The 27,557-nt window shown below is 48.8% G+C and overlaps 2 protein-coding genes across 15 annotated transcripts; one reads left to right on the forward strand and one right to left on the reverse strand.

Moving 5' to 3' along the window:
• Positions 1–2,011: 2,011 nt before the first annotated feature.
• Positions 2,012–9,211, reverse strand: LOC123071106 (carboxyl-terminal-processing peptidase 2, chloroplastic). Of its 14 annotated transcripts, none has more exons than XM_044494584.1 (15): positions 8,405–9,168; positions 8,200–8,302; positions 7,763–7,845; positions 7,493–7,677; positions 7,301–7,367; positions 7,072–7,187; positions 6,892–6,967; positions 6,774–6,815; positions 6,340–6,462; positions 5,763–5,859; positions 5,446–5,668; positions 5,170–5,300; positions 4,538–4,725; positions 4,079–4,407; positions 2,012–2,600 (listed from the first exon to the last, which is right to left on the reverse strand). In XM_044494584.1, exons 1-9 carry the CDS (start codon positions 9,037–9,039, stop codon positions 6,405–6,407), a joined length of 1,365 nt encoding a protein of 454 aa, XP_044350519.1. In that variant the 5' UTR covers positions 9,040–9,168; the 3' UTR covers positions 2,012–2,600; positions 4,079–4,407; positions 4,538–4,725; positions 5,170–5,300; positions 5,446–5,668; positions 5,763–5,859; positions 6,340–6,404. The 14 variants fall into 14 exon arrangements, with proteins under 14 accessions (XP_044350519.1, XP_044350518.1, XP_044350523.1 ...); XM_044494583.1 differs by having other exon boundaries at positions 2,012–2,270; positions 2,338–2,600; positions 5,763–6,462; XM_044494588.1 differs by adding an exon at positions 3,429–3,539 and having other exon boundaries at positions 5,763–6,462.
• A 1,704-nt stretch (positions 9,212–10,915) lies between these two features.
• LOC123065818 (UDP-glycosyltransferase 87A1) lies at positions 10,916–12,937 on the forward strand. Its single transcript, XM_044489032.1, has 2 exons — positions 10,916–11,514; positions 11,686–12,937. Exons 1-2 carry the CDS (start codon positions 11,010–11,012, stop codon positions 12,579–12,581), a joined length of 1,401 nt encoding a protein of 466 aa, XP_044344967.1. The 5' UTR covers positions 10,916–11,009; the 3' UTR covers positions 12,582–12,937.
• The last annotated feature ends 14,620 nt before the right edge of the window (positions 12,938–27,557 follow it).

The raw sequence follows: 27,557 nt of genomic DNA on the forward strand, positions 1-27,557 counted from the left end.
GGGGAGAGGAACCGAAGGCCGCCACGCGCGGCCTACGGTCGAACCGACGCCGAAACATGTCAGCCACCACCGCAGCCGACATGCCAAGCTACCGTGGGTCCCTCCACGGCCGGAGCAGCCGCCACACCAGGCCACTGCCCATCCTGCGCCGCCCGCCGGACTCCAGGCGTTGAGTCCGCCGGGCACGCAGCCACCAGATTGGCCAGCGCACCGGTCGCCCCACCTGCGCCGCCTCACGCACCACCAGACCTGCGCCGCCACCTCCACCACACACGCGCCGCCGCGCCCTGGCCAGAGCCGGCCAGCACCCCGCCCCACACACGAAGCAGCTGAGCTGCCAGCTGCCACGCCACCACCTGAGCCTGGCCGTCGGCCACCCCCAAGGGCCTCCGCCGCCGCCACCTCCCGGATCTGGGCAGAGGCACCCAGATCCGACGCCAGCAAGATCCCCGCACACCCACCCCGGATCCGCCATGGGGGGAGGGCGGGAGGCAACGCTGGGACGCCAGGACGCCGAGGGGAAGGGGCCGAGCACGAGGGAGAGCCGACGACCGCCGCCGCAGCAGAGGAGGACCGCGCCCCCGCGACGCAAGACTCCAGGCGCGGGAAGAAGGCGCCCCGCCGCCGCCTACACCGCGCGTCCTTTTCCCGGCGACGCCACCAACGGCCGGGGGGGAAGCCGGGGCGAGGGGGGAGGGGGGTGGTGCTAGGGTTGGCTCCCGGAGTCGCTCGCGGGAGCGACTCGGGGAGCGAGAGAGGATGGGTCCTGCTATCGGCAATCACCCTCCAACTTTTTTCAGGGTAGTAAAATGTCTTTTTTTCTTTAGTAAATATGTTTTCTAAACTTTTTCTGACTTACTATATCTGTGTCGGGCGCTCTAGCATACCCGCCACTGCTTACTTAAATTTTGAGAGAAATTGGCGCGTGTCACCGAAATATTGTTGTGACGGTCATGCTTTTCGCCCGCCAATGGTGCATGATAAACCCGTGGCGTGCATTAATTTATCGGCCGACACTGCTGATTTTATCCCAGGGATAAATTTGTAAAAGTTTTTACAAGTGACGGTTAGTTATTTGTGCCCGTCACTACTGTATGCATAGCAGTGGCGGGTGACATTTTTTTATCGGTCACTGCTATTTTTTCAAAATAGCAATGACGGGTTTCTATCCTCCCTCACCATTAATCTGAACCCATTTGTAAGCCTTTTCCAAGTAGTGTATGTATTGTTAATGTCGTAACATCGTTCTGGCTCATGTGTGATACGCCGTGATAGAAGTATCACAATGAACAGTATGTATAATCCTCTTACAGTGTCTTGCGTGCATTTGAATACTGTTTTTGTACATGGATTTTTTTTATTCTTTCAACGTCATCAACGACCAGTAGCTGAAGCATACTTTATGTTGCGTTTGTATAACTTATGTGAACTTATTTTCCTATACAATTGAACTGACAGATCTTTACTACTAGGTTGGTGATCGTACAGCCGCTTGCGAAGCCTTCAATCCCCACGTACTGCATTAACCCGATCAGATCAAATCAAATCTTTTACAACGCCTCCGTTGGTAGGTGTAAGGTAATTGCAATAAAGTCTTGTCAGAGTTGGTGGTGCAATCAAATCAAATCAAATCATTTCCAGAATTAGAATATGGTGGGTGTAAAATATATATCCGACCTGATTGTGTTGAACCACTTGAATATGTATGCCGCCGTGTTAACACATGAGCAATTAGCTAATTTATAATCTTAGACTTGCTCGGTTGGCAATAGTCATTAGTTACTGTACTCGCTGCATGATATTGAACAAAAAAACTTTATATTACTTTTTCTAGTTTTTATTCTGCACATTATTCTTGATTCTTTTCGTTGGGGAGATTGTTCTTGATTTAATTCACACTAGATCAGGATCGCGTCTTGACGCAAGGGTGCCGGTCCCAACATTTTGGTCAAGCAGGTAATTAGTAGGAATCCAGATTTAGCATATGCATTCATACAGGACAACACCGAGCGATCCATTAAATAGGGATTTCATAATCTGCACGAGTCAGTATACACCAGGAAAAAACATAAGAACAATACACTTCCTACCAAAACATACGTGTCCTCTAAATTCAGAATCACCATGGACATACAAAGTAATCGTCGACGAACAACACTTGGGACGAAGCAAATCATTCTAAGCCTACAATTGACAAGGTGGCTGGGAACATATGCCTGCCACGCAAAGGCCACCCGCTGAGTCATCCATGTAAATAGGGATCTCACGATCTACAATGATAGTTGATGCATCAATATATAATAGGAAAGATTTCATAAAGAAGAGCAAGGGTATTACTAATAATGGCAGGGGGCAAGCATTATTGGCATCTTGACAGTCGCTTAATACGTCAATCTTTTGATCGTCATCTTCAACCTCGTTACATTCTGGACATCTTCTCTTTTAAATCACTTGAATGGTCTTCAAATAGCATTACCCACGAGGATATGCCTCACTACCACAAGCCACGCCGACGCATACACCAAAGAAGGAGCAGCATCACATCCTCGTCTGTCTCTGCGGTGTGGTGTGGCGGCGGCTGTGCGTGTCCTGCGGAGCACCTAGTAGGATAACAACATTAGAAAAGGTAGATGTGGTTTTGGTCACACCTTCCTTGCAATTATCCTAGGGTGCAGATTCTTTATGTTAACTTTCAAAGCTTGCTGGATAACAATTGGTACATCCATGCAACTGGTACAGTTTATGTAAACATGTGTATATCAAATAGTAGGAAAATAATATTGGCAGACTGATTTCTCCTATGGTGAAAACAATGCTGCAATTAGCGATAAGACATGGGACTTTAAGACAAAAAAATAATGGCCAATTACATGAGTGGTGTCAGGTTTCAAAGAGTTTGTAAATATCAAGATTACTAAAGTACAGTGATTAAAAGGGGAACATGACTACTGAACATTATTTTTTGCCAAATTATTATCTTCGAAGAAGTCTCACAGAAAAAAGAAATAGATAAGTTGTAAAGATCACTGTGCATTTTCACTAAATCTTGAACTATATTCAGTTCATAAATTTAAAAGCATTCTCTCAAGGGCTTGAACAAAGAAAGATGATAAGAGCCGGAGATTAACTACATTGGAGGTTTCAACAACATATACATAGCAGCAACTCTTATAGATCCTTCCTAACATATGCAGTAGGAATATTTTGGTAGGGAATCGAAGATAAATAAAATTTAGCTAGTCCTAACCATTTATGTGGGGTTACATTATGTATTCAACGACCCTGAGAATAGTGCATGCAATTTAAGGGTATGGAGTCATACTTGTCTGCAGTTATAAAAGAAGAGTTGCTTGTCTACTGCATGAGTTCAAGAGCGAAGAACGTGATTAGTTTCAAGGAGGTCAACAGTCGCACAACCAGTTCATTACATTTTAGTCCCTCGACACCATAATCGATGGTGGCGTATTCTATTAGTTTGATTCAAACTATCATTGGTATGTCTCCTCCTTCCGGGCATAAACATCCAGGGATAAATTCATCTACAGGGTCAAGAATAGATGCTGGATTGATGCGTATTCAGAACTTGGAACCAAGAAATAAAATCCACAGTTGCGGAGTAATGCATTATGGGCAGAAATAGAGAAGTAGCTATAATTATTAAAAACGCCAAGAGCCTTAATTAAATGATTCTGCATGGTACTGGTACAAAAGATGATCCCAAAAAAGATAAAACATAGCCAAGCCATTCTAATACAAACATCAGACCATTATTCCATATGATGGGCATTATGCAACTGGCAAAGACAGTTATACTTAGATGCAATAATTAGATGGATGATTCAGTTGTAGGAACAATTAGAGAGAAGCAGTATAGCATCATGGAGATTCGGTTGTAGGAACAAATCTGATGGGAGGGATAAACCTACATCTTCGTTCCTATCTTAGCATCTTACAGCTACAATCAGCAGTGCATGAATAGGACATTTTCCATGGATTTGAATAAGTATTTTTGAAATGGGTAAACTACAGAGTACTCGCTACTATGCAAAGGGCAAAGGGAAATAAACAGTGTTCTAACCATCTGATTTCTTCGTTCGAAATGCCCTTCTTCCTTGAATTCCAAGCAGGTTGCATCTCACCAGTCCATTGGAAATGAAGGAAAACATTATAAGGAAACTGCTGAGAAAAGTGGTCCTCACAGAAGTATTAAGTACAATTCTCATTAGTGTTCAGTTTATAATAGAGATAGTGTTACCATTTCGTAAGGAATCATGCGTTAATAAAAATAGTGTGAGAAACTTACAAATAGGACCAAGACCAACATCAACCTTTCCCTCCACCATGAATACCTTAACGACTGTCCTCAAGTTCATCATAAGCAAATAGTCACATATACACACATGAAGCCTGCACCACCACAACCAGGATTAACCCAAAATCATCTACTAATTTATGCATCACAAATCCTATTGAATAAGTTTGCTTGACTGCAAATTAGGAACACATTTGATGTGAAAATTGAGAAAGAAAGCACTACATTTTGATATGCCCGAGCATCTCCGGGCTGACCTCGTTCGCCAAGTGGAGCCTGTCCACGGTTACCACCCCGTACCATAGGATCCCCTTGGCCACGTTCTTGGCACCGGACGCGATGGCCCTGGCCACGGTGCTGCCGCACTCCTCGATGTTGGGCGCGACAGTGGTACAATACGTGGCAGCCTCGACCTTAACCATCACGCCGATATCAGTCAAACTGTCACTTAGCTCTTTGATCCCGGTCATCACATTATGAATTATTCACACCATAAAACAGAGCAGAAACACCCTAAAACTCTTTGATCCCGGTCATCACATTATTCACACCATAACTATTCCAGAGCTCAAAGTATTAAAAGGCTAAAAATCAAATATTTCAAAATCTAAAACCAAAATAATAAATCAACATCATTCACATTGCGAGCATCTAAAACATAGCTTGTAATGTAGACAGTAAACAAAGACAAATTATATTAGAAGCGCAGTCAAAAAATAGTACTAAAAAAAGAAGATAATCAACTCCTCAAATTAAGAACCATGCTTGGCGCCTTGGCCACCTAATATATTCCAATGTTTCTCGGCTCTATTCACAAAAATTTCCACTATATTTGACAATAGTGTTTTCGAAACTACCTGCAACAGGAAGATCCCCATGGCTATGGCCATTTCTTCATCATGAAGATCAATAGTCCAGCCATAGTCGCACCAAAAGGACCAGCAGTGATGAATCAGCTATGCTGATCACTGCTCGCAACACATGCACACTGCAAAAGAAATGTTTGCAGAATAGTCAAACATTGCAAATACTTTGGGATGGTCAGGAGGTAGTGCCTCTCCTACAAATACATTAGAAGTGACCTTCGGTGGCGTGTAGTATTAAGAAGATAGAATTAAACTTAATATGCATACCTCGGAATGACTCCACCTGCTGCAATGTGTCACTATCAAGACAAAGCATTGAGGGTAACCCTTTGCTTTGCGCAGCCAATTCCATTAGCTCCAAGCGCTCATCTTCCACAAGCTCCATATACTCCCGTGCAATTCTTCGTGATGTGGCCCTTTCATTAGCAGCCTTCTGCCTCGTCATCTCTTTCTCTTTTCTGAATTCCTCCTTTTGTCTTTGTTTCTCTGCCTGCAAATATGTAGACATCTTAATGCTAAACAGACATATACTACAGTACTATGTCTGGGTTATAGTTTATTTCAAAGGAACTAAAAAGACTAACTCGTCTAGATTGCTTCTGCAAAAACTTCATGCGCTCATGTTCCCGCCTTTGCTCCCTTTGGAATCTCTCTTCCTATCTTTGCCTCTCATGAAGCAATCTATGCAACAGAAATAATATATTTTTCTAAGGATTAGTGTCAAATTGATTTGCGAAAAAAAACTCAGATTTACAATCTGCAACCCTATGTTTGTCCCATTTATCCCAAAACTATCAGTCAATCCATATTCGTATGTAACAGCTTGTACGCTAATGCAGCAAGATACTGTAGGATTAAGAAATGAGGTCAGATCATATATTCTTTCTATTTGTATATGCCTACAAAAATATTGTTGGTCTGGTTAGCACCTTGGAACACAGTCAACTCCATTTTTAACAGTGTGCTGAAGTCCCGAATGTGCAGACATGATGTGATAAAAGAAGAAATGATATCCTCCAATAGCAATTGCATAAAAAAAACATTTGGCGGAATCTACTCATCAATGAGCACGATGCACCTCATCAAAGGGAAATCAATCACACTGATGGCAGAGACATTTAATAAGATATGTGCTACTACGGTCCATATGAAGAAAATTACCTTTACGAAGAACGTATCGTCCTTGCTTGGAAAAGAATCAGCTGGCATCCTTTAATATTGTTTTTCTACATCTTATATCCACTTGAATAATTGAATCGTCTAAAGCTAAAAACAATGTCCCTCCTTCCAGCAGCAAGAATCAATATAGTAGTTTTCATCTCAGAATTACCACATATTATGAGAACAACTTAGGCATAAAGATTATCAAATAAGCTCCCAGTTTTCACGAGTCTAACTGATACAAGTCAAAAGGGTAAAAGGTATCGAGCTGCTAGAATTTCCCAAGGGGATGTTTCAGATTTCAACCAGTCTGTTATTTAGTTTAAACAGTCCATTTTAAAATGAAATTAACAAACTACTTAAGTAGTACATCAACACATATGTAGACATGGACCAAAACTCATGTGCTGAAATATGATGATGTAACAGCTTACCAAATCTTCGCAATCTCAATCCCTTCAGGAAAAAGGCCACCGCTGCATCAAACACAACCATGTCAAAATTTCAAAAGAATTAGGTGAAAAGGCACTCCAAATTCTGCAGGTAAAAAACCTGTTATTCCGCAGATCCAACACGAAGGGCTTTACATTGTTCTCCCTTAATTTCTTAATGGCTTCCTTCACGGATCCTGGAATAGGATAATTAAGTGGAATGGTCAGTAGAGCTTGACATCTAAAAAATGATAAATGCTTCAGAAATAAAGTACAATGTAGAGCCAGAGCCAGCCCAAACCTGCAGCATTTTGGTTAAATGTTGTTAATTTGATGTAACCGATCTCTGAGCTGTCCTCTGAACCTGGAATCTCACACATCCTTGACATTACCGGGTTTAAAGTATATCTTTCTCTCCTGGCATATATTAAATTAAGATGAATGAGCAACAACCACTCTTTAGTCTTCAGTAAAAGAACTGAATCATTTCTTCTGAAGGAACTAAAAAAGAATGATGTGCAGGAGTTTACTTCAAAACAAAATGTCTGGTATCAGCTCCACTGAGAATAGTCAAATCTACTGAGCTTCTCAGGACCCCTAGCAAGAATTGGCTCAAGATTGTTAACCACTAAAATATTAGGAATGCAACACTGAAGTACAGACAAGCACCTTACACTAACACTGCATTTGACAATAATTTATTGGTAATAGCCAGGTCTTACAGATGTCTTGCGCACTTGCATCGTCAATTGCCAAAATAACGTCTCCAGACACGATGCCCGCCTTTTCTGCAGGACCCCGTGGGGCAGCTGACATTACAGATAGCCTTGTAGTTGATCCATTAGGCGCCAATGGATAGCCGATGGATAAACCTACACCCATGAGGGCACCTTGCGTGCCAGACTTACTTCAGAAAAGGCAACGGCATGCATCAGAAAGTAGTTCATACTATGTTAACTGAGCAGTAACCGGAGTTTGTGTGAGCATCATACCCGCGAACTTTTGAATTTCTCGGGTTCCAGTAACCGAGTGAACGGATCATCCAATGTTGCAAGCATCTTCTTAATCGCCGCATCTGAAATACAGTCCGGGGTGAGCAAATTCAACCACATAGCGTAAGAAACGCACCATCTCTCATATACGTACAAACCAACAGTCTCTTTAAGTGGTTCATTGTGTTTATAAAAGAAATTCAGTTTCAACCGCGGAGAGGTAGCATAAAATAGGTGTATCTGATTGAATGGTCGAATTTGGTTCTACTTTGTAAAAAAGTGAAATGACATGTGACGACTTGCTGAAGTGAAGGTCCTTATTTTTGCTAGGGAGACAGTGTTCTAAGTGGATAGCAAGGAGACTTCACACAGTGACAGCCATACATGTCTCATGGCGTGTGTTCATGGGGTTGTTGCGGAGGGAGCGCTCGCGGTACCTGAACCAGCTCTGCCCGTTGAAGGACTTGTAATAGTAGCCGTGGTCGACCACATGCCACGCCTCCAGGAACAGCAGGTTCTCCTCCGTGAGCGCCGACACTGCTTGGGGCCAAAACCATGGGAGAGTGAAACACGAGTCAGCTAGTACTAGAATCGAAGCGCATGACAGCCTGAACCGAAGGTTTGAAGCGCTGGATTAGTTACATGGGGGCGGCGCCGTGTAGTAGGCGGGCGCGGATAGGGACACGGCGAGCGCCATCCACACGGTCGCGCGGCGGCCGAGGCCGGCGGCAGCAGCGTCCGTCGCAGCCGAGCTGGCCCGTGCAACCGTGGAACCCCGAAGGGCCCGGTGGACCTGTCTGGATCAAATCCCGAGGGAGGAGGAGACGGGCCAGGGCTAGCAGCCGGCTCCTCGGCGGATGCGGCCGACGCATCAGCCGCTCCAGCACGGCCCTGGCGGCGCTGTACACCACTCTCTGCCACCGCCGCCGTCGTGCTCCTCGTCCTCCCTCCGCTGCTGCTCGTCGCTCGCGACCTGCTGCTGCCTGCTGCTGTTCCCCGCCATCGTCGTCGTTGTGCTCCTCGTCCTCCCTCTGCTGGGGCTCCGAGGGAAGGAGAGGGGGGACGGGAGCGAGGGAGACGAGGAGAAGGTCCACCGCGGTGGGATCCGAGGGGCATCGGCGGCGGCGACGTGGGCGGGCCGGCGAGGTGCGAGGGAGGTGCGAGGGAGGGAGAGGTCGGGGGCGAGCGGGGGCTGGGATGCGGGAGGACGAGGGACGGGGGCGCGTGTGCGAGGAGGAGGCGGCGGCTAGGCCGGCCTCGTCGCGCGCGGCCCCCATCTCGCGGCGTGAGGCCGGGGATGGGTGCCCGGGCGAGCGGCGGCGCCGGCGGCAGGGCAGGGAGGCGGGCGCGGGAGGGGAGAGGAGGCGGCGACGAGGCGGGAGGAGAGGAGGCGCGCGGGAGGGAGGGGAACGAGAGAGAGGGGGAGAGGAGGCGCGCGGCAGGGGGGAGGGAGCCGTCTAGGGTTGCCTTCACTGGAGCCGGCCCTTTTATACCCGAGTGGAATGACCAAAATACCCCGGTGGAGGCATGATATTTACATTTTGCTGCCATTACTATTCATTCCAGCAGTGCCAGCTCCAGATCCGACGGCCCAGGCTTCTCCAGATCTCGATCGGACGGCCCAAAACTCTTCAAGCAGCCAGATCCAACGGCCAGGAACGCCAAATCGCTGAGGAGCCGGGAGAGGAGCTTCTATTCTTGTTTCTGGATGTAAACCAGACTACAAACTTTAACAAAAACAATACTATTTAAAAGTTTGTGAACTAGTGGGGTACTTATGAAAATACCCTTTATTTGTAACTTTGAATTTTCTATATAGTGATTTTTAATCTTTATCTACCTTATACAAGTTAATTATATGCAACACAGTCACCTAAATTACTGTTCTTACAAGTCTAAATTCCAATTTAGCTTAGCCAAACAGCCGGAATAGAAAAAGACTAGAAGGGTTGGGCGCTGTGCCGTTGGTGTTATTGGGTTTCTTAAAAAAAAACTTACTCTGTTTCAAAATATAATGTGTTTTATTATTTTTGAAAAGTCAAACCTTGTAAGTTTGATCAAATTTGTACATAAATGTATCAAAATTCATAATATCAAATCGGTATGATTAGATTCATCATGAAATGAATTTTTGTTTTTTTGTTTAATATTGTGAATGTTGATAATTTTTGCTTTGAACTTGGTCAAAGTTAAGAAAAAAATTACTTTCCAAAAAACTAATACTCCTTATATTTTTGGAATTGATGGCATATTTAGTTTGGCAGGTGAGGAGATGATGAAGTGTGTTTTATTTTTATTTATAAAATGTGATGATTTGATGGGCCTTTCGTGGTGTGGTTCTGTACTATCTGCTAATCAACGTATATTATGTGAAAAAATCTCTGCGTCCATGTACTATATTGATGCGGCAGTATCACATGATGATGATGATTATTTTTTCTAAGTGGTGGGAGGGTGCACCGGATTGATGTGTTTTATAGGCTGGTTGTTGCTGGTTGATTTGAAAAATCATTGACCCAATCAAAATCGTAACCAAATCCAAAATTGTATACCTCAATTGAATGAAAGAGCTTCAGAATGAGGAAACATAATGAATTAAAAGAATTGAATAAGAAAACTCCGAGAGAAATTGTTGGCCCGATCAAAATTTGGTTGCCCAATTCTAAATGAAGACCTTAATTAGTTGTGAGACCTTAAAAAATAGAAATCATAGTCTATAGTATAAAAGAATTGAATAAAACATCTCTAAAAAATTATTGACCCGGTCAAAATCTGGTGACTCAATTCCAATTGAAAATCTCATCTGAATGTGAGCTTTTTAAAACTATGGACCATAGTGTGTAGATGATTACTGATGTCGTGATGTCAGCAATGATGTTATCATTTGCAACACTATACAATTCCACTCATGCAGATACGGGCTTGATTCTTCTGTTGGATTTGTCCATGGGAATCAGACAGCTGCATTTTTTTTTCGATCTGCTAATTCACGTCTAGATAGATAGATTTAGGAGAGAAATGTAAACGAAAATAAAAAAAATCTCACGGAACTGGTCTGGTACTGAATTGTTGTATGCCGCCGCCGGCATAGCAACGTGTTCCATGGACTTGCTTGCTGCCTATACGACAACCGGAAAGTAAAGAGGTCACCTAGAAATCCCAAAAAGTATGACAACGTCTCGATCATCACCGCGTTACATAAGAGTACTCCACCGATCTTTCACCGCGGTCCGCACAGAATCAAGCAATGGCCACGTCCGCAACGGCGGCTCGGCACATGGTCGCTTTGCCGTACCCGGGCCGCGGCCACATCAACCCCATGCTTGCCGTGTGCCGCCTGCTCGTCGGCGCCGACGGCGCCCTCACCGTCACCGTCGTCGTCACGGAGGAGTGGCACGGGCTGCTGGCCTCCGCCGGAGTGTCCACCACGCTGCCGGAGTGCGTCCGCCTCGTCACCGTCCCCAACGTCATCCCCTCAGAGCACGGCCGTGGGGCCGACCACGCCGGCTTCATCGAGGCAGTAAGCTGCAATTTGGCGGAGCCCGTCGAGCGGCTGCTCGACCGGCTGGTGCTGGAGCTGGGGCGGAGGCCAGAAGCTATCGTGGCCGACACATGCCTGCAGTGGGCGGTCGCGGCCGGCGCGCGGCGCGGGATACCGGTGTGCTCGCTGTGGACCCAGCCGGCCACGTTCTTCCTGGCGCTCTGCCATTTGGACGTGTGGCCGCCGGTGGATGAAGGTGCCAGCGAAGAAGGTATACTAGCTAATTTGACCATGCTTCAACATTAGGAAAAACACGAGTAATTTACTCAACAAAATTGTCTCTGTTTCTTCATAGAATACTTTGAATTCTTTAGGACACGCTTCAGTTTGGTTCTTCAGTAGATCGTAGACAACTGAAGCGTTCTATGTGTATGCTCTGCAGAATTAAGCTGCAAGTCCATGGAGCAATACGTCCCGGGCCTGTCATCAGTAAGATTGTCTGATCTCAAGATCTTCAGAGCCTGGGAGCGGCCAATGAAAATAGTAGCAGAGGCGTTCGCCAACGTACGTAAAGCGCAGTGCGTCCTCTTCACCTCCTTCCACGAGCTCGAGCCCAGTTCCATGAACACAATAGCAGAGTCACTTCGCTCCCCAATCTATCCAATCGGCCCTTCAATCCTACGTGCGCCGGACAAAGGGGAGAGCGCCCGTGACGAGGAGCACCGGCGCTGGCTGGACGCGCAGCCGGAGAACTCGGTGCTGTACGTCTCGTTCGGCAGCTTCGTCGCCATGCCGCCCAAGCAGGTCGAGGAGATCGCCGTGGGGCTGCGCGACAGCGCGGTCAGGTTCTTCTGGGTGGCCCGGGACAGGGCCACCGCCGGCCTGCGGGAGAAGTGCGGCGACAAGGGGATGGCGGTGCCGTGGTGTGACCAGCAGGAGGTGCTGAGCCACCCGTCCGTCGGCGGCTTCCTCAGCCACTGCGGGTGGAACTCGGTGCTCGAAGCCGTGTGCGCTGGAGTGCCCGTGATTGGCTTCCCTGTTGTGTGGGATCAGCTGGTGAATGCCCGGATGGTCGCCGACGAATGGAAGACCGGCATCAACCTGAGGCAGCAGAGGGGGGAGGATGGGATCGTGAGCAGGGCCGCGGTCTCTGATGCCGCGAGGAAGCTGATGGATTTGGACAGTGATGCCGGCCGGGAGATGAGGAGGAGGGCTGCCCAGCTGCGGGATGCTTCCCGTGGTGCGGTCCTCGAAGGCGGCTCGTCGCAGCGTTCTCTCAGCGGTTTCCTGGAGGATCTTGTCGACGGAAAATTGGAGGTCGCTGAAAGTTCTGCGTGATATCCTTCGTTTAGTCCAGTCAGTGACAGAAAAATACAGTAGCTGTTTGCGGGTCAAAATAGTGTGCCGTCTACCAAGGCCTTCATTATGTCCGACAGATATTCTTATTTGCTTTGCTGCACTTGACTTGTTTGTATGAACTTAGAAAACACGCAACTAGGTTACTGAATCTAGCATAAGTGGGAGACTGTTGAAAATATGCCCTAGAGTCAATATTATTATTATTATTATATTTTCACATTCATAATTATAAAGTGTATATTCTATAATATAACTACTATGATTCTGGAATATGAAGTCCAGTGAAAAACTTGAGATGGCGGAGGGCGAGGCCCTTAATGTTGCCAATGGTGCCATCCTGTCAGCGGAGCCGGGGAGGCTTTCGCTGCGTACGCTCAAGCAGGAGCTGAAGCACATGGTGGCTGGAGACTGGGACTGGCAGATCGTGCAGGTTGGCGACAACGACTTCGCGGTGGTGTTCCCTTCTGCAGATCTGTTGCACATGGCCAAGACAAGTGGCAAGCTTTTCCTCTCCATCCACGACATTACGGTGTTGGTTCGTGACTCGATCCATGAGACGATTGTGCCCCTCTCCATGCCGGAGGTGTGGCTCCGCCTTCATGGCATCCCCAAGAAGCACGGACGTGTCGACCGTGTGATGGAGGGGCTCAAGATGTTGGGTAGACCTATCATGGTGGATGAGCTATCCCTCATCCGGGTGGGACCGATGAGGATGAAGTTTGGATGCAGAGCCCCTGACAAGATGAATGGTTTTGTGCAAGTTTGGTTCAATCATGAGGGATACGACATTCGGGTTGAGGTGGAGAGGCTCCCAAAGCGCCCTGGAGACGGGCCGACGACGCCTGGTCCTAACAACACACCCTCTCACCCGGGCAACAAGAGCGCTGGTCTGCCTGGTCCGGGGACCGGCGGGACAGCTGGGCAGCAGTAGCAAGACCCAGGGGCCCAGGGCGGGCAACACACTGGCAACGAGGGCCGCGCTATGGATGTGGACATGGTCGGCCGTGAGGATGATCCTGAGGATAGCATGCCAGACACGTCAATTGACACGGAGGACTTGGAATCAATTGGTATCCATGAACTTGCGCTCGACGAGGGGAAGGAGAACGCGGAGCCTGGGGCGCTGGCGATCTCGGACACGGCTGGGAGCAGTCCGCCTCCGTCCCGCGCTCTGGTGGGGGCTTTCAATCTGGTGGGCTCGGCGTCGCTGTCTGCTGCTGGTCGCGCCGCTGCTGCTGGTCGCACTGCTGCGGCTGTCGCCCCAGCCTCCCCCAGTTTGCTCGGCTCGGACTCGGGTGTGGTGCTCAATGAGCCATCCATTCGCACCCCGCTGTCTAGCCGTCGCAACTCCGGGGGATCCGGGCGTGCCCCTAAGAAGACGGCCGGGCAGAAGCCTCCTGTCAAGCAAGCTGCGCTGGTGCTCCGTCTGCCCGTGGCGCCGGCGTGTGTGGATCTTCAGGCTGCGCTGGGCTTTGCGGGCACGGCAACCAAGGCGCGGCGCTCTCAGGCATCTCTGGTCCCTCAGCGTGATCCAAGTGCTCGGGCCAAGGCGGCGCTGGGCGACCTGTCTTCCTTGGAGAGTGCGCAGCTTCGACTGGCGGACAAGAATCTAGAGATTTCAGGTAACCCACCCCCTCCTTTAAGATTCTGAACGCATTTACAGATCGGCAGCTTGCTTCTATCTTAGACGACAGCGGGTTCGAATTAGGAGCGGATCATAGTGAGCTTGTGACCCTTATCCGTGCTCGCGAGGAGGCCCAAGCGGCTTTGGCAGAGGCCGCTGCTGCGACCAAGGCAAGGGAGGCCGATACCACGGCGCTGGCGGTCTCTAATGATCCAGTGACTACGGGTATTCCTACCACGCTAGTCCTATCAGAGGGAGCTGCCGCAACCAGGGAGGTTGGCGTAGCGCCGTCGACGAGCCGAGCACAGGCTAAGAAGCGTGTGGCAAAACCGGTGACCTCCAGAGGGGTTCGCCTTCGCAACCGTATTATCTGATGCGTTACATCTTTTGGAACATTTGGGGTTGCGGGCACTCGGGTCGACGCACGCAACTTAGGGAGTATATCGCTCGCGAAAGGATGGACGTTGTGGCTCTCCAAGAAATGATCAAAGCGGACTTTTCGTATCGTGATCTTGCGGCCTATGATCCTCTCCACCGCTTCGTGTGGGGTTGGGTCCCTTCCGTTGGCCATTCAGGCGGTCTACTCTTGGGATGCAATTATGATGTTTGTGATGTTGTAACCTGGGATGTGGGATCATTTTTCATCTCTGTCACGATTAAGCATAGAATCTCTCTCGCTTCCTGGGCGATCGTTTGTGTTTACGGCCCGGCCGACCACTCGCGCGCGGCTGATTTCCTGGGTGAAATCCAAGTCTTGGTCGGGGCCAAGCAAGCCGCTAACATTCCCATTGTTCTTGGGGCGATTTTAACCTTATTCGTTCGGGCGTGGACAAAATAATTGCAACATTGACTAGCCTAGGGTCTCCCTTTTTAACAATGCCATTGCGGCTTGCGCATTGCGGGAAATCGCTAGGACTGGGGCTAGATACACGTGGACTAACAAGCAACTCACTCCGGTTCGGAGCGTCCTGGACCGTGTGTTCGTTACGGCTGACTGGGAGGTGATCTTTCCCATGTGTACGCTGGTTGCTGAAACTCGCATTGGTTCTGACCATGTTCCGTTGATCCTGGCCTCTAGGGAGGATAGGATCAAGCGTAGTCCACGTTTCTACTTCGAAACAGGGTGGTTTGAGGTAGAGGGTTTCATACCCTTGCTCCTCGCGCGTTGGGAGCAAGCTAGGGCTGCGGCTGGCCGCTCCAGGGGTCCCCTTGACACTTGGGTTTCGATGGCCGGGGCCCTGCGTGGTTTCCTTCGAGGGTGGGGTGCAAACCATGGAAGTGAAGCTAAACGAGCTAGGGAAGCTCTTATCGAGGAAATTAAAGCCCTTGACGTTCAAGCTGACTCTAGATCCTTATCGGAAGCGGAGTGTGCTAACCGTTATGCCCTCGAAAATCAAGTGCTGGCCATCCTCAGGGAAGAGGAGGAATATTGGCGCCGTAGGGGCGGCGTCAAGTGGATTACCAAGGGGGACGCAAATACGGGCTATTTCCACGCCTTCGCCAATGGCCGCAAAAGGAAATGTTCGATTCTCAGATTGCAATTGGACCACGGATTACTGGTCAGCCAAGCTGAAATCTCGAGGCATATTTACGATTTCTTCCTTAACCTGTTGGGTACAGTGGAAGAGAAGCCCCTTCACCTCCGTGAGGACTTTTGGGGGGAAGAATCACGGGTGTCCCAAGTCAAAAATGATGGCCTGGCCTTGTCCTTCTCCATGGGGGAGATCGACGATGCGCTTGGCTCGTTGAAGATCAATACCGCTCCAGGGCCGGATGGCTGGCCGGTGTCCTTCTTCCGGCGGTTTTGGCCGGCGCTCAAGGACATTTTCTACGATATTATCAACGGGTTTGCGCTAGGCACAGTAGACATCTCGCGCCTCAACTTTGGCGTCATCAGCCTCATCCCTAAAGTTAAAGGGGCTGACTCGATTAAGCAATACCGCCCCATCACCCTTATTAACGTGCCTTTCAAATTATGTTCCAAGGCATACACTACGAGACTTGCCCCGGTTGCACAGCGTGTGATCGACCGTAGCCAGTCGGGTTTCCTCAAAGGTCGTAACATCCTAGAAGGTCTGGTGGTATTGCAAGAGATCATTCACGAGCTTAAGCGCACGCGTCAGCCGGCAGTGCTCTTTAAGCTTGACTTTGAGAAAGCCTACGACCGAGTGCACTGGGAGTTTATTTGTGAGGTGCTGACTCTGAAGGGATTCGAGTCGGGTTTCATTCATCGCATCATGCAACTTGTCTCAGGGGGACAGACTGCGATGTCGATTAACGGAGAAGTGGGGAACTTCTTTTGCAACAAATGGGGTCTCAGACAAGGAGACCCCTCCTCACCTTTGATTTTCAACTTTGTTGTTGATGCCCTCTCGACCATGGTGAACAAGGCCAAGATCGCCGGCCACATTCGCGGTGTGGTGCCTCACCTCTGCTCCGAAGGGATCACCCATTTACAATATGCGGACGACACTTTGCTACTCTTCGAGCCCGATGACCATAGTATAGCCTCGATTAAGCTCATCCTCCTCGCTTTCGAGATCATCTCCGGCCTGAAGATAAACTTTTTGAAGAGTGAGGTGATTGCCATAGGGATGGACAATCCCCGTGCCACTCGCATTGCCAACCTACTTAACTGCAAACTAGGGAGTTTTCCAATTAAGTACCTAGGCCTTCCCATCTCGGACAAACACATCTCGATTCTTGAATGGGAACCCTTATACGGCAAGGTGGCGAACCAGGTTAGTCCCTGGCGCGGTCTGCGGCTAGACTGATTCTGACAAAATCTAGCTTATCCTCCCTGCCCCTGTTTACTATGGGCATGTTCCTGCTGGCTGATGGAGTCCACGCCAAGCTTGACACCCCTAGGTCTAAGTTCTTTTGAGAAGGAACTGGGACAAAAAAGAAATACCACCTGATCAAGTGGGCGGCGCTCTGCCTCCCCAAGAATTTCGGTGGCCTTGGGATCCTTAACTCCAAACTCATGAATGTAGCGCTCCTTGTCAAGTGGATCTGGAAACTTTCCCAGAACGAACAAGGGCTTTGGGCCGATATCCTTCGCGCCAAATATTTCCCCGATGGGAATTTCCTCACCTCAAAGGCGAAGGGATTGCCTTTCTGGAACGGGATTCAGGCTGTTAAGCCTGCCTTCACGTTAGGGGCCAAGTTCTGCGTTAAGAACGGGAACTCCACGAGGTTCTGGCTCGACCATTGGCTTGGGTCGGAACCTCTTTGGCATAGACACTTTGTCATCTATCAGCTTGCCACTAACGTCGACATTCTGGTGGCCACACGCTCAGATCTAACCCACCAGCCATCTCTCTCAAAAGACCACTCCTCGCCCACGAACGAGCAAGTTGGGATGGGCTCCTAACTGCCTTGCAGGGTGTATCTCTCTGCCCTGAGGCCGACACGGTCTCGTGGTCCTCTCGAGCTCCGGAAAGTTCACGGTCCAGTCGCTTTACAATAAGCTGACCGAGGGACCGACTCTTGACATAGCTAGGGGGCTATGGAAAGCGTCTATTCCTCTGAAGATCAAAGTTTTTCTTTGGCAATTATTCTATGACCGCCTTCCCTCTTCTAACAACATTGCCATTAGACACGGCCCTTCGGATGGGTCTTGCATGTTATGTGGAGCGCATGAATATGCTAACCACATCTTTTTCAAATGCCACCTAGCTCGTTTTGCTTGGAGTGCCGTCCGTGAGGCGTTTGCGCAGAACTGGAATCCCCATACAGCTTCGGACCTATGTGGGATCCTTCTCGCTCATAGGGGTAGCTTCGGGCGCGTGCTGTGGCGTTACATAGGGGCGCTGTGCTAGTCACTATGGACCACCCGTAATAAGATGACTATCGAACACAAGTTCCCTAACCATCCTGCTGATATTATTTTCAAATGCCACTTGTTTCTCCAGACATGGACACCGTTGGGGAAACGACGTGATGTAGATCGGATGATGGAGGCCATGGAGCGGATCCGCACAATTCAGTTTGAAGCCCGTCACTAAGATGCTGCTCGTGGTGATATTTTAGACTGGTTGCTTGTGTGCTAGTGTTGCTGTCTTTCTCTATCAGGCTGACACTACTAGGGAAAAGCCTATACACAGAATCTTAGCAGCAGCGCGGCTCAAAAAGGAGCGCTGCTGCTAATTAGTAGTAGCGCGTGTGCGGGAAACATGCTGCTGATAAGTTTTTAGCAGTAGCGCGCTCGGTGTAAACCGCGCTGCTACAAATATCGACCGACGGTGTTCACCTAACTCCATTTAGCAGTAGCGCGGTGGCGCGAACCGCGCTACTGCTACAAGTGTAGCAGTAGCGCGCTTTTTCTGAGATCGCTGCTGCTAAATTTCAAATTGGCACACTTTTTTGTCCCTGTTAGCAGTAGCGCCGTCGCCCAAAGCGCGCTGCTGCTAATTCCTTAGCCGCAGCGCGTTTTAGCTCCCGCGCTACTGCTAACCCGCACCAACCCACCACCTTTTCCCCACTCGTCCCTCCCCTCCCCCTCCTCTCTTCCCTTCCCCCTACCTCCCCCACATGCTCCCACTTTCACTCTTCTTCTTCCTCAATACTTCTCCCCATTACTCTCTCTCTTCTATCCACCTTTCTCTCTCTTCATTACTCCTACCTAACTACACCACCTCCATTAATGCATCTCCTTTCTCTTTTTCCTTTCCCCTCGACTAGTTGAAGTTGTCTCCTCCCAAATTAGGTAGCTAGGTAGATGTAGGATTTAGTTAAGTGACCTATTTGCCCCCTAACTAGATCTATCTTTGTCAAGAGGAGCTTTGTGCACTTTTGATCTCCCTACAACATCATCTCCACCGTGTGCTCGATCTCGATCGAGATAGACGTGATGAAAATTTCATGCTTTTGCAAAATGGAAATATGTTTATGTGTGTGTGATATGTTTGTGGAAATTGTGTGTGTGGCATGAGTTGACGCCAAATTGTGCTTTTGAGTTGCCCATGTTTTGCCGAAATGTCGATTTATTTCCGTTTCGGCGAATTCCGGGCAAACTCTAGATCCATATATGTCCTATTTTTAGGGAAGGTCATGCCAAATTTTTTTATGACTTTGATGCATGCATGCATTTTTATAATCAATTTGTTTATTATTACCGTGTAGAGTTGACGATGGTCAGTGGAACGATGGTGGACAGGTGGTTGCGGTCGGCGGTGCAGGACATGAAAGAAAATAACCGGACAGAGGTTTTATGTCCGTGTCGAAAATTCAAAGGAATAGTTTGGCTCGACCCCCATGACGATGGTCATGTCGAAGCGCACCTGCTCATGACTAGTTTCATGGATGGCTATACTCGGTGGATAATTGAAGATGAGGATGACGATGATGAGGATGCCGACGGGGTAGGCAATGATGACACGGGGCAAGACGAAGAGATGATCGATAATGGTGGCGGGGAAGAGGTCGGACATGGCGGCGGAGAAGGGGCCGGACATGGCGGAGGAGAAGGGGCTGGACATGGCGGCGGAGAGAACGACATGGACTCCACGCAGCAGAGTTCATCGGTACTAAGTTCAATCATGCGGGACCCTCATGTTCAAGCATTGCTTCGCAAGGAGACGAGTACTGAGAGAGCTGCTTCTAGAGAGGAGGCTAAGCTCGAGCAACTGGTGGTAGACTCGAACACTCCATTGTATGATGGTTGCAATCCTGAGGTGACCCGCTTGAGTTTCACGCTCCAACTCATGAAGACGAAGGCTAAAAACAAATGGACCGACACTAGCCTCGATGAGCATCTCAAGTACCTAAAGGATGTTCTTCCCGCGGGTAATCTATGTCCTACTAGTGTTGATGAGGCCAAGAAGATCGTGTGCCCTCTTGATCTGCCACATGTTAGATACCATGCATGCATCAACGATTGCATAATTTATCGGAAGGAGCACGCGGAAAAACAAGCTGTCCGGTGTGCAATGCTTCTCGATACAAGAAGGCCGGGAAGAAATGTCCCCAGAAAGTTGTATGGTACTTACTGATCACTCCCCGTCTCCAGGGGTATTTTTTAGATCCCAAGGAAGCAAAGCTAATGCGCTGGCACGCGGAGAGGAAGAAGCCCGACGATGGAGATGATCCGAAGCTGAGACACGTGAAGGATGGAAGCCAGTGGAGAGCATTGAACATCTTCTATTGGTATTTTGAATGTGATGCAAGGAACATCGTGCTCGGCGCGTGTACCGATGGCATGAATCCGTTTGGCAACCAGAACACCAACCATAGCACATGGCCCGTGTTTGTATGGATGTACAACCTCCCCCCTGGTTGTGCATGAAATCGAAGTACATTCACATGCGCATGCTTATTCAAGGGCCGAAACAACCAGGAAATAATATTAATTTGTATCTGGGGCTACTTCAAGAGGAGTTAGACACGTTATGGAAAACACCGGCCAAGACATGGGACGCCAGCAAAGGTGAGTATTTCAACATGAGAGCCGCGCTGATCACGACAGTGCAGGACTATCTCGGTTATGGATATGTGGCAGGCCAGGTGTGCCATGGATATTGCGGATGCACGCGGTGCATGGATGATACGACGTCTCAGCAGCTAACGTCAAGGAAAGATGGCGGGTCTGGGAAAATCGTGTACATGGGGCATCGAAGATGGCTTGAACAGGACGACCCATGGAGAAACCGTGGAGATCTATTCAATGGTCATGCTGAGCATCGAGGACCTCCACGTAAGTGGAGCGGTGCCGAAATCGATGAGCTGTTGAAAAACTGGAAGGAGTGCCCCGCGCCGGGAAAGACGATGAGAAAGGCGTCGGAGCCGTTGCTGAAGGTATGGAAGACGAGGTCTGTGTTCTGGGACTTGGAGTACTGGCACAAACTCGATACACCTCATTGACTTGATCAAATGCATATTTGTAAGAATGTCCTTGAGAGCTTGCTCATAAAACTGATGAACATGCCGGATAAGACCAAGGATGGGCCCAAGGCAAGAAAAGACTTGCAAGATTTGAAAATCAGGGAAGATCTGCACATGCCGCCCCATAAAATGTCAGACGAGACAGAGACGGAGACAGAGGCACGGGAGAAGAAGGGCAAGAAAATAAAGAAAGAGGATTATTGCCCCCCTTCTTGCTTCACCTTAAGTCAGGCTGAGATCAATGCCTTCTTTAAGTGCCTTACTGGAGTCAAAGTTAGTTCCGGTTACTGTGGCAAGATAAGCAGATATCTAGACACGGACAAGAAAAGGTTCAGCGGGATGAAGTCTCATGACTGTCATGTGATGATGACGCAGATACTACCTGTTGCCCTTAGAGGGATAATGGACAAGCATGTCCATGACACGCTTATTGGTCTCTGCAACTTTTTCGACGTCATCTCTCGAAAGTCGATCAGTGTGAAGCAGCTCCAAAGGCTACAGGAAGAGAAAGTTGTGATACTGAATGAGCTTGAGATGTACTTCCCACCCGCGTTCTTTGACGTTATGGTGCATCTGTGTGTCCATATTGTGGATGACATAATAGACCCGGGGCCATCATTCCTGCACAACATGATGCCGTTTGAGAGGATGAATGGGATCATCAAAGGATTCGTTTGTAACATGTCCCGTCCGGATGGAAGCATCGTCCAGGGCTATTTGGCACAAGAGTGCATCTCTTTCTGTGAGAATTTTCTATATGGCACAGACCAGCCGCCTGGTGTTAGTGTTGGTTTGCCCGTTAACAAGCACGATGGGAGGCTCGAAGGAGATGGTCACTCCAACGGTCGCAGGGAACTGCACGTGGCATACTCAGATCGACGTAGTGACTTTGACAGAGCAAACTTGGTAGTGCTACAACACCTAGACGAGGTAGATCCTTTCGTGGCACTGCACAAAGAAATTATCGCAAAGAAGTATCGTGACCGGGGGGTATGCAGGACGGACGCCGAAGTTAATAGAGAGCACAACTCCACTTTCCTGCATTGGTTCAAAGAGCATATTATTGCTAATCCCCCAGAGGAGGGCTCTAAGGATGGATTGCTCATATACACCTTAGCACATGGCCCCTCGCCCAACCTCGTAACCTATCAGGCATATGATATCAACGGATACACGTTCTACACGGAGGCCAAAGATATGGACAATGATGATCAGAACTCAGGGGTGACGATGGAATGCATGACCGGCAACGACAACAGCGCAACTGAATGATTTTATGGAAGGGTCGAGGAGATCTGGGAGCTTGACTACTCTGGACTGCACAACACGACGATGTTCCGTGTCAGATGGGCTAAGAATGTCGAAAGAGAAAGCCGGAGTTTCACTACCATGACTATACCCGACACCAAGAGCGCTACCGTGAACGCTATCGTAAAAAACGAGCCATGGGTACACGCTAAGCACGTGACACAATGCTTCTTCATAACTGACCCGCGCAATCCCAGCCGTGTTGTCATGAGGAGAGGCAAAAGGAACATCATTGGAATGGATGGAGTCGCCAACGAGGAAGACTATGATCAGTACGGCAACCCAATGAGGGAAGATGACGATGATGATGAAGTATACGTCAAAAGAAGAATCAATACTAAATTACATAAGAAAAATCGTACTCCATGGAAAATGCAAAGTCACAATGAGGGGCTCAATTATTCTTCGACGAACAAGAAGGGAAAGAAGCTGACTCAAAAACGAAAACGTCAGCACTGAGGAAACTTATGTTATCGGTCAAATGATGTAATATATATATATATATATATATATATATATGTTCCTATTTTGTATACACACTTAGCCATTATTATGCATGGGTCCAATGATGTGTAATATATATGTTCCTATTTTGCATACATATTTAACCGTCAAATGATGCAATATATATCGCCCTCCCTTCGTTCACTGCCCTCGGGAAATAAAAGTGGGATAAAATAAAGGAAAAGAAAAAGGAAAACTGGCAGTAGCGAAGGTAGTAGCAGCGCGTTTTGCCTAAACCACTACAGCTACTGAAGTTAGTAGTAGCGAATTTCGTATAAAGCGCTACAGCTACTGAAGTTAGTAGCAGCGCGTTTTGTCCAAATGCGCTACTGCTACGTCCACTTAACCCAAAATTCTCACCCGCCCTGCTTCATCCCGCCTTTTCCCCCCAAATCCCCACTCTCTCTTCCCCCGTCGCACCGCCGCGCCCGACCCGGCCCCGGCGCTCGCCCCCAACTCCGGCGCCGGCGCTAGCCCCCGACCCTGGCGCTCGCCCCTGACCCGGCCCTCGCCCCCGACCCCGACCCTGGTGCTCGCCCCCGACCCGGCCCTCGCCCCCGACCCCGGCGCCGGCGCTCGCCCCCGACCCGTCGGCCCTCGCCTCCCTCCTCTCCCCTCCCGGCCGTCATCGGGCATGCCTCCTCGCCCCTGCACCCTCTGTAACCCCCCTCTCTCTCTGCTAGGGTTCTTCGGTTAATTTACTTAGGTTTAGTTAGGGTAGTATGTTAATTAGGTTATCTATTTAGTTATGAATTTAGCTAGGTTTCAAAATTAGCTGAATTTATATGCAAATTTTAACTGGACATGTGATATGTGCATATGTCATGTTTTGGACATGTCATGTTTGGAAAATGATCCGAGTGGCCTATGTTACACCGGAATGTTGATTCATTTCCGTTCCGGTGAATTTCAGGCGCTCGATATGTCCATTTTTTAGCAAAGGTCATGCCGAAATTTCTCGTGAATAAAGGCATGATTTTGTGCTACATAGTTGGCATATCGAGTGCTGGCACATAGATTTATTTTTATGTCATTTCTCATTTATTCATACTTTTAGAAATAAATGAGGACACTTAATCATAGGAAACATGTCGAACAACGAAGAAACTAGGCCTTCTGACCAAGATGCAAACGAGATGGATTATGAGGGTGAACAAGAGTACCTCGACTATTTGACTGCTAAGCAAGGTTTGCAGGTCGGCCTCGATGATGGTACTGACACCGACATCGACACCGACGGCGCTGGCACCGATGGCTGCATCGAGACCAGTGGGGAAGGTACCGGCGGGGAAGGTACCGGCAGGGAAGGTACCGGCCCCGATGCCGCTACCGAAAAGAGGAAGCATAAGAAGCAGAGGATACGAAAACCTAACAAACTAGGGATTGGACGACTTGTGATCACAAAGATGGCACCTAGCAAGTTTGAGCCGTTAGAGCCGGAAGAACCTCGCAAGTGCTATGGGAACCAAGTAGGATGCATCCTACGGGAATGCGCGAGCATCAACGACAATGACTTAAGGAGTAAAGAACATTTGACGCAGTTGCTCCTAACGAAGTTGCATAAGAGATTCAAGTTCCCCGACCGGGATGATAACATAGAACAACCGTGGGATGATCCGAAGATGAAAAAGATTAACAATCACGCCATGGGCATGTTTAGCAATGATTTGGCCTCCTGGAAAGGGAGGGTGAAACGAGCTATTGAGGCTGATGAACCCCTGTCCAAGATTCTGGAGGAAAATCTGACACTTACGGAAGAGGAGTTCGAAAAGTTCAAGGACACTTGCACTACCGAGGCAGCCAAGGCTAAGGCTGCGAAATTCAAGAGCCTTCAGCAAAGGAACACGGGGAAGCATCGCCTCGGAAGCCGTGGCTACCTCAGTAAAAGGCCCATATGGGATAAGGAGGACGCGGAACGTGAAGCCGCGGGTCTCCCAGACCCCTTCGCGAAGTTCACCAACCCCTTGGAGCATGACTTCATCAGGGCCCGCTACAAGTGGGACAAGGATAAAAAGGTTTTTTACACGGGCAAGATCACGAGGAAATTGATTAGACTACTGGAGAAGCAACACCAGCTTGCAGCCGAAAGCCCTACTTCTCCGACGAGGCCCAAGTGGGACACCCCTCTCAACCGGGCCTTGAACGAACTTAAGGGACTCCCTTTGGATCAGCGGCCGCAATATGGTCGTGTGCACGGCGCTGGAGACGGCGCCACGTGGAAGGTGTTTTACAACGAGGGCCCGGAGGCCAAGAAGCTGAAAAAGAAGTTTAGTCAGGCGGACATCAACGCGAAGGTGAAGCTTGCGGTCGAGAAAAAAACAGTTGAGGATGCGAAAAAAGCAGCCGAGGACAAATATGAGTTGCTACAGCAGACAGTCAATGCAGCTGTAACTGCCTGCAGAAATGATTTCACTACTAACTTGATTCCAGTTATCATCAACTGGGCGAAGGAAAATCCAGACAAGACGGTACATGATTTCTCGATGCCCAGTTTCGTCGGGAGCAACTCCATGAACAACAACACCATCGCACCATCACTTGCTCACGCAACCAGGCCTCATCTCGCAGCCGCTCCCGCTCATAGCAGCCCGTCCTCAGTCTCAGGCGCGCTAGGTGGGCCTTCGTCTTTGGCTAAGCTCGACGCCGTCATGGTAATTACATGTCGCACCAACATATATATATAATATTCCATTTTTTTCCTTTCGGTTGTTTTACGCCACAAACATATGTGTTTGCAGGCGAAAGAAACCCCCTGCACCATACTCTACTTGATCAAAGGCCAGAAGGTGGACGTGGGAAAGGGGATGATAATGGACCCCTCTCAACGCATGTTCCACAACCAGCCGATCCCTGCTGGGCACTTCAGGGTTAGCTTGACAAGTGTGAAATCGGGGCACGAGGATTTGCCTCCTCCAGTACAACATGTGGGAGCGGACGACGAGACCCCGCCGCGGATTGGAAGCTGCAAGAATTGGGTGCTGCTATGGCCTAAGAATCTTATTCCTCTAGAGCCGGCCGAGAGCACACCAATAACTACCACACATCAACAAGCATGTGTGAAGACCACCACCCCGCCTATGCAATTACCAGCTCCTGTAGTGCTGGGTGAGAGCGGCGGACGACATGATGAAGGGGGTGCAATAGTACTGGCTGATGTAATTTCTCCTGTAGAACAGAGAATGGATGATGAGACGGAGGTCGACCCTATGGATTACCTCAGTACAAACGCGTATGACTGTGACATAGATATGACGAGTCAACCATATGACGAATCGGGATATCAACTTGCTAATGAGGATATGGATGATATGCCCGGGCAGGGTCGTACCATGGATTGCAAAAAGTCTCTCTTCATGAAATCCTCACAGGACATGCCTGAAGATGCCGCCTCAACACAGGCTCAACTAGCCGGGCGCGGGGGTGTACAGTACTTAGCCCGGAAACACTAGGGCAGGGGTTAAGGAAGGGTCTGGAAGGTGTGCCCAAGAAAAAGGAGAGGAAGAGATCGGGGAAGGTAACTGCCTCCAAAAAAGCCAGAGCACATAGCAGCCAGACGATTCATTCTGAAGAGCGTGTACACGTGAAAGGTGCGGTCATGTTCCATCTCATGGGCGAGCCGATGCTACCGCCGAAACCGCTGGAGGCACTATCAGGGGATCTCAGGAGACTGCACGACCATGTGTTGTCGACTGAGAAAAGCCTACTAGCCTCAAAGGATCCAGGATATCCGACATACGCGGCTCGTGTGCCTGAGGGGAAGTGCTACGTCGACACACAGCCCGCGGAGGTGTTCTTCCTGCGGTTTGACCATATCTTTGAGATGTTTCTAACAAGGCGGCTTGATTTTACTATCGTCCGCCTTTTTGCGCTACATATGAGCTCCGTCATGAAGAGTGAAGAAGTCTCGCAAATCTGTGTGGCGGATCCGTACTACATGCACGAGTCTTTCTTGAGTCTCGGCGACTTTGAGCGTGAAACTGCTAGGGTGTACCTCCAAAACTTCATGGTATAGAATAAGGACCGGGAAATTGTCCTCGTGCCTTATCATCCAAAGTAGGTCAGTTCCGGACAACCCTTTCGTACATTTCAATCATTCCTTCTCTCTCATATGGGGAATAATTTGAGGTGTCTTTTCCCTGCAGCAATGGGCGTGCCGTCCTTATTGTTCTTTACCCGCAAGTCTCCCACGCCGTGTATTTTGACCCTTCCAGAGACTACGAGAAAAAAGACTACACCCACATAATGAATATTCTAGATGATGCTCTCCAAGGCTTCAGCTTTAGAGGTGGCCACTTGCAGATCAAGAAACAAAGGAACAAGAAGATGGGTTTCGCGCATAAAACTAACTTCTCCTACATCCATGTCCCAAAACCAAGCAAGAAGGATGGATTCTACATCGTCCATCTCATGATTCAGTTCAACACGGATCACCAAAAGCTTCGCATTAACAGCAGAAATGATGATCATATCCACAAGTGGCTAGAATCTCACGGAGAAGCGGATTATAAACTTAGAGATGACTTCTTTCGCATCCAAAGCGACATTGCGACGATCATCATGAAAGAAGTCATCGATGAGAAGGGGATGTTCCACCACGGCCCTATATCGCGAGCTGACGTCCGAACTCGCATAGGCAT

The sequence above is a fragment of the Triticum aestivum genome, chromosome 3B (assembly GCF_018294505.1).
Source record: "Triticum aestivum cultivar Chinese Spring chromosome 3B, IWGSC CS RefSeq v2.1, whole genome shotgun sequence".
In the NCBI taxonomy this organism is placed as follows: Eukaryota; Viridiplantae; Streptophyta; class Magnoliopsida; order Poales; family Poaceae; genus Triticum; species Triticum aestivum.